Source organism: Eimeria tenella, genomic scaffold (assembly GCF_000499545.2).
Source record: "Eimeria tenella Houghton genomic scaffold, Eth_scaff119, whole genome shotgun sequence".
NCBI classification, from domain to species: Eukaryota; Apicomplexa; class Conoidasida; order Eucoccidiorida; family Eimeriidae; genus Eimeria; species Eimeria tenella.
Window position 1 is genome coordinate 76191 of NW_013541484.1, and position 6760 is coordinate 82950.

The 6760-nt window shown below is 53.9% G+C and overlaps 3 protein-coding genes across 3 annotated transcripts in view; 1 reads left to right on the forward strand and 2 right to left on the reverse strand.

The window, feature by feature from the left end:
* Window positions 1-1208, reverse strand: part of ETH_00012565 (Thioesterase, related) — a gene marked incomplete at both ends in the record, with an annotated part of 2421 nt that extends 1213 nt beyond the window's left edge. Inside the window, 3 exons of the mRNA XM_013373047.1 lie at window positions 312-512; window positions 772-968; window positions 1109-1208. Of these exons, the coding sequence (XP_013228501.1) occupies window positions 312-512; window positions 772-968; window positions 1109-1208 (498 nt within the window). The remainder of the gene's footprint in view (window positions 1-311; window positions 513-771; window positions 969-1108) is intronic.
* Window positions 1209-2280: 1072 nt separating this feature from the next.
* ETH_00012570 (uncharacterized protein) lies at window positions 2281-2778 on the reverse strand (the record flags this gene model as incomplete). Its single annotated transcript, XM_013373048.1, has 1 exon — window positions 2281-2778. One exon carries the CDS (start codon window positions 2776-2778, stop codon window positions 2281-2283), a length of 498 nt encoding a protein of 165 aa, XP_013228502.1.
* A 1185-nt stretch (window positions 2779-3963) lies between these two features.
* On the forward strand, window positions 3964-6135 carry ETH_00012575 (uncharacterized protein; the record flags this gene model as incomplete). Its single annotated transcript, XM_013373049.1, has 4 exons — window positions 3964-4202; window positions 4584-5214; window positions 5451-5689; window positions 5922-6135. 4 exons carry the CDS (start codon window positions 3964-3966, stop codon window positions 6133-6135), a joined length of 1323 nt encoding a protein of 440 aa, XP_013228503.1.
* Window positions 6136-6760: the final 625 nt, after the last annotated feature.

Here is a 6760-nt window from a genome sequence, read left to right on the forward strand (position 1 = left end):
AATGCATTTTCCACCCCGCCTCTCCAGGTGTACGTACACCCCACCAGCAGCGCGAGGTGTACGTACACCCCAGCAGCAGCAGCAGGTATACGTGGAGGAGGCCAGGTGTGCGTACACCTCCGCTCCGCCAGGTGTCCATACACCCCAGCAGCGCCGCGAGCTGTCCGTACACCGCAGCAGCAGCACTTGGTGTACATACACGGCAGCAGCAGCACTTGGTGTCCGTCCACCGCAGCAGCAGCACTTGCGCATACAGCGCAGCAGCAGCAGCAGCAGCAGCAGCAGCGGTTCGTACGTACAGCGGAGCGCACCTGGAAGGCGGCAGTGTCGAGGGCAGCAGTGGCGGTCCAGGGGCGCCTGTGGGGCGGCAGGTCGGGGCTGACCATCGCAGCAGCAACGAAGTGCAGCGGCAGCAAAAGTGCTTCCAGCTTCGCCTGCTGCAGCACTTCGAAGGCCAGCCAGCAGCCCATCGAGTAGCCCACCAGCACGTACGGGCAGCAGCCCTTCGAGATCTGCACACCGCACCAACCACCCACTGCTGCTTCCGCTTGCTGCAGCAGCAGCATCAGCAGCAGCAGCAGCAGCAGCAGCAGCAGCAGTAGCAGCAGCGGCAGCAGCAGCGGCAGCAGCAGGAGCACCACCTCAGAGCCAGCAGCAGCCGCAGCCGCAGCAGCAGCAGCAGCAGCCGCAGCAGCCGCAGCAGCAGCAGCCGCAGCAGCAGCAGCAGCAGCAGCAGCAGCAGCAGCAGCAGCAGCAGCAGCAGCGCGGGACCAGGGGCCGCATGGCGTCGAGGGCCTGCGCCGCAGCGGCGCGGAGCGTGCGGGGGTGGGCCTCTCTGCGGCGGAGGCCGCGGAAGGGCATTTGGAGGGCCAGGAAAGCCACTCCTTCTTTCTGCGCAAAGTCGCACAGCGGGTTCGGCATCCGGGACAGGCTGGTGCCCCGCCCCGTCCATATCGAGGCCTCCATGCCTGCAGCAGCAGCAGCAGCAGCAGCAGCAGCGGCAGCTGCGGCAGCGGCGGCGGCGGCGGCACGCTGCTGCTGCAGCAGCAGCAGCAGCTATGGGAGCTTGGGAGTTGGGAATTGGTCGTGTTGTTGAGGAGCGGCTCACCGGCGCCGGGGAAGCAAAAGACCCGCAGCTTGGGCTCGCCTTGGGGCAGAATTGCCCGCGGAAACCACTTTTCGTCTACGGGGTTGCGGCTTTCCACCATTTTGGGGTTTTGCTGCAGCAGAAAGCTCGAAAAATGCACAAGTGCTTCGGCGGTGGCCAGCGGACGCTCGGGCCGCGCATGGTGGCGCTCCAGCGCGGCTTTCCCTCTTTAAATGTCCGAAACTTCTTTTATTTTACATTTAACGATTCTTTTGAGCCGCCTTTTGCTCCCCAAACCCGCAAAAGTGAACCTGCTGCCTGCTGCGCGAGCGCCGCTGCAGCGGCCGCCGTGTACAGACACTGCACCGGCAATGGCCACCGAACGATCCTGCCTTCCGGAAGACAAACTGCTCCACTTTTGCGCGAAATATTTGCATTTCCGTCTTATTTAATTCACGGTTTCACTCCAAGCTTCGATTCGACGAAAGCAGCGGCAAAACAGATACCAGTTCCACTCACTTCCGCTCCGGAGCCGACACCACACCAGTCTATTCTGAACACCTGTTGAAACTTCCCAAATTTCGCATTCCTTTTCTTCCTTTTCTCTTTAATGGCTCACATTTACTTTTTAATCAATAAAAAACATTCTTTTACTCTAAAAATTCACAAATTCCTCGCCTTTGCAGCTCCTGCTCGCAGCAGCAGCAACAGCAGCAGAACAGGCATTTTCAGCTTTGCACGGCAGCGGTCTTCGGCTCTGCGGCAGATCTTCAAAGCTCCAAGTAACTTCTAATTGCATTTGCTGCTGCTTCCTCTCATTTTAAATTAAATTAAATAAAATTTTTGCTGCTGTCTGCTGCGTTTTGCTGCAGCTGAGCTGCTGCAGCACGGCTTTGTAACAGCTGCAGCAGCAGCACATATATAAGTATACATACTCATAAATGCATTATATATATGTTCTCCTTTAAAAATATATAGGTATGGGCTCGTGCTTTAGCATTTGCATGCACTTGCTGCAGCAGCAGCAGCAGCACTTTTGAATTGCACATAAATTATATTAATTTTCATCTGTTCAAAATCCGTTTGCAGCAAGACAGCAGCAGCAGCAATTCAGTTTTAGAAGTTTTGACTTCAAATTTATCTTTTAATTCTTTCAGCAGCAGCTTCAAATTCGCTGCTGAAGAAAAAGCCTTTTAATTCTTTATCACGGGAACTCTTGCGGTGTACGTACACCCCACGCCTTGCAAACGCTCCCAAGAGGCTGTGCTGCAGTTGCTGCTGCTGCTGCTGTTTTCGCTGCTGCTGCTTCTGCTCCTGTTGCATTCGCTGCTGTTGCTGCCGCTGCTGCTTCGGCTGCTGCTGTTTTCGCTGCCGCTGCTGCTGCTACTTCTGATGGTGCTGTTTTCGCTGCTTCTGCTGCTACTGCTGCTGTTCTTGCTGCTCCTGCTGCTGCTACTTCTGATGCTGCTGTTTTTGCTGCTTTTGCTCCTGCTCCTGCTGCTACTTTTGATGCTGCTGTTTTCGCTGCTGCCGCTGCCACTGCTGCTGTTTTCGTTGCTACTGCTGCTATTTTGGCTGCTGCTGCTGCTGTCTTCGCTGCAACTGCTGCTGCTTTCGCTCCTGCTGCTGCTGTTTTCGCTGCTGCTGCTGCTGCTGCTGCGCTGCACCGCAGTATAAAGGCTGAGTTCCATGGCTCCTACGAATGCAGATCTGCATTTGTTTAATAAATTGGCATTATTGTCTTTCAATAAATTTGCATAATTACCATTTAAAAAGTAACATAAACGCATGCAAAATAATTAAAAAGAATTAAATGTCTGGGGGGCTCTTATAGCGCTGCTGGCTCTGTGCAGAATCCGCAGAGGGGGGCAGAGATGAGGAAGTTTGAAATAAGGAAAAAGAAATTTAATTCATTCAAAGTTAAAAAGATGGAGTTTAATTAATTTCTAAACTAAAATTCACATTTCTAATGCTTCGCTCAGCCAAACTTTCGGCTGCTAGGAGCTCGGCTTGATGCAAGTAGATTGCTTTGCTGCTGCAGCTTCAGCAGCAAGAACAAAAAAGGAGCTTAGCTTTCTCTTGAATAATCTTTCTTTATTTTGATTTGGACTTTCTTTCTGTTGCTTCTTTGGTGCAGAAGTAATCGAGAAGTAATTGCAAGTCTGCTGCTGCGGAAGCGGGGCAGATCTCAAGGCTCACTGGTGCAAAGAAAAAACGAGAAAAGAAAAGAGAATTTTCGTCTCTAAAGCTCTCCCCACACCGCAAACAAGAAAAGAAACTTCGAAATTGAGTTTAAATACCTTTTAATCCCTCCTTTAATTCGTACTTCCGGAAATTTGGCATCAGAAAAATTCTTGAGCGCGCAAAACTGAGGTGTACGTACACCTCAGCTCACGCGCAACAGTCTTCGACCACTTCTGTCGGTCATTTCTTTTTTTCTTCTTTTGGGGCTTTTCGGGGCTCTGTTGCTCCAGCCCCGTTTGTGCACATTTGAAATATCCACATTTTGTGTTTAACTTTTGCATTTTGAATTTAAATTTCCATTTTAAAATGAGAAATCGGGGAGTTCAGAAAATCTGAACAGCACCGCAGCGCCGACGGATGTGGCAGATCCGCCCGCGGGTCTCAGTCTCGAGCCTTTCTCGACTCTTTTCTTTCATTCTCTCCGCCTTTCGGTCAAAATAACTATATATATTTGAACTATGCAACGTTGACAGCAGCAACTGCAGCAGGAGCTGCAGCTGCAGCAGCAGAAGCAGAAACGCTCGTGGCTCGCCTTCGCTCGGATCTTCTTCCTGGGCTTCGTCCCGCCCACTCCCGCTGCACAACTTTCCTTTTAAAGGCATTTAATATAAACTTGATTTCTTTTGTGCAAAATGGAGATCAGCATGAAAGAGGAATCCGGAGCTGCTGCTGCTGCGGCGCTCAACGGACCAAAAGTTTCAGATTTCGCCTTTTCGGGGGCAGCCGAGCGCCACTTTGAAGCTGGAGAAGCAGCAGCAGCAGCAGCAGCAGCAGAGACAAATGGGCAGCAGGCAGCAGCTTCTGCGGTGTCTCTACACCCTCTGAAGATCTTCTTCTACGAAGCAGTGGCGAAGCAGCTGCTAGATGACGAGTAAGCAGCCCAGCCAGGTCTTGCTGCAGCAGCAGCAGCAGCAGCTACCATTGCTGCTGCTGCCGTCAAGGCTACTACTCCTGTGGGGTGTGGCCTTTTAACTGTTTCTGTCTGTGCTATTGTCGGTGGCACTTGCGTTGCTGCTGCTGCTGCTGCTGCTGCTGGTAGTGCCTATCCTGCTGCTGCTGTTCCTAGGTGGCGTGACAGCATCCAGTCTTGAGCAGCAGCGCCAATAGCAACTAGCTGCTCATCAGCAGCAGCCTTATCTTGTATGTGGCTGCCTCTGCAGCCGCTATTGCACCCATCGCTGCTGCTGCTGCTGCTGCTGCTGCTGCTGCAGTGTGCAGCCTTTTTCTGCAGTGCGTGGGCTGTGGCTCTCAGGCTTAACGAAGTGGCTGTCGCGCTCTGCGACGCGATGCATCTCCGGGCGAATCCTTTGCTGCCTCCAGATTTGCTGTTTTCAGTCTTCAGAGCAGCAGCATTCCAGCCTTCGCAAGAAGCAGCAGCAGCAGCAGCAGCAGCAACGGCGCAGCAGCTGCTGCTGGGCAAAGCGCCTGCCAAGGAGGCCCCTGCAGCGCCCGCCGAAGGGGCTTCCCACGCAGCAGAGAGAGCAGCAGCAGCAGCAGCAACTGCAGCAACAGAAGGAGCAGCAAGCACAGAGGGAGACATAGCAGCCGACACAGCAGCAGCAGCAGCAACGCAAGAAGGCGCCCCTACGGAGCAGCCGCCTCAGCAGCAGCAGCAGCAGCAGCAGCAGCAGCGGCAGCAGCGCACGTGGCAGCCCCTGCGGACTCGCGCAGTGCCCCCAATAACAGAAGCAGAGCAGCAGTTTGTCTTCAACCCTTACCCAAGTCCTGAGGGCAGTGGGGGCCCCCAGGGCGGCCCCCCGGGGGGCCCCCCGGGGGGCCCCCAGGGGGGCCCCTTGGGGGGCCCCCTGGGCCCTTCTTTGGACCCGCTGGGCTCTGAGGCGCTTATCTCCGCCACTGTGGTCTGTTCTGTCAACATTGAAAATGTAAGAAGTTGTTTGCTGCTTTCAATATCATTTAAACTGACTCAGCAGCAGCAGCAGCAGCAGCAGCAGCAGCGGCAGCCCACAGCAGCAGCAGCAGCAGCAGGGGGGTCTCTGGCGCCACGTGTGTGGACTGTTATTTCCTGGGAAAGCAGGGCCTTGGCTCGGGACGGGAGACCTAGGGTTTAGGGTTTAGGGTTTAGAGTTTAGGGTTTAGGGTTTAGGGTTTGTATGCGCAGGCGTGTCTAAGCACGGCGTGCAGCAGCGACATGAGCGTAGCAGCAGCAGGGGCCCTCGATGGCTCCGTAAGACTTCTTCTTCTGAAGCAAATTGAAAACAACAGGGGCCCCCTTGAGGGGCCCCCGGGGCCCCTGGGGCCCCCGGGGGCCCCCGGGGCCCCGGGGGCCCCCGAGGGCCCCTCCAGGCTGCTGCACACCCACGAGGGCCCCGTCAGCTCCGTGGCCATTAGCCCCGATAGGTGGGGCCGCAAACCCTAAACCCTAAACCCTAAACCCTAAACCCTAAGCCTTGGCTGTGAACCCTGGGTTTTTGCGCTGCTTCCGTTTCCCGTGTCAAGGATTCCGCGGTGCAAGTGTGGGGACCTTTAGGCGCTTGGGGCGGAGGGTTTAGGTTTGGGGGTTTAGGGTTTAGGGTTTAGGGTTTAGGGTTTAGGGTTTAGGGTTTGTGGGGTTTCTTGAGTGCTGCTGCAGCCGCATTTGCTTCAGCGGCAGCTTCGACGGCACAGTGAAGCTCTTCGACATCAGCTCCACCAAAAACAAACCCTTGGGGGGGCCTATAGGTGAGCAGCAGCAGCAGCTGCAGCAGCAGCAGCAGCAGCAGCAGCTGCAGCAGCAGCAGCAGCAGCTGCTGCTGCTGCTGCTGCTGCAGCGTTTGAAGTCGCTGCTTAAGTTGTATTTGGTTTAAACGCATCTGCACAGCAGAGGGACAGAAGCAAAGTGGATCTGTTTGCTTCTTCTTTTTCAATTGATTTATAATTCATTTTATTTCATTTAATTCTTTTAAATTTATTTCAATTCATTTCGATATATTTTAATTCAATTTATTTTAATTTGTTTTGATTCACTTTATTTTAATTCATTTTAATTTATTTCTTTTTATTTATTTTTGCACAAATGGCTTTTTCACAACTTCCAGCTGAGGCTGCCGTTTGCCCCAAAAGAGTCCCCCAGGACCATGCATGCAAACCCTCACTCCACAAACCCTAAACCCTAAACCCTAAACCCTAAACCCTAGCCTGTAAGAGACATTAATCGCGCAGCTGCGGAGTCGCAAAGTGGTGTCTGCACCATGTTCTCCGCAGCATATAGTTGCTGCGGGAGTTCCCGCAGCAGCAGCAGCAGCAGCAGCAGCAGCAGCAGCAGCAGCAGCTTGTTGCTGCGCATTGTGCTGCAGCAACTCTGCGAGATGTTTACCCCATAACTGTCACGGCCCCACACCCTTGTGGAGAATTCCTTTATGTCGGCAGCAGCCACCCAATAGTTCGACTTTACGATTTAAATACCCTCAGGGCCTTTGCTGCTCTTCGGGG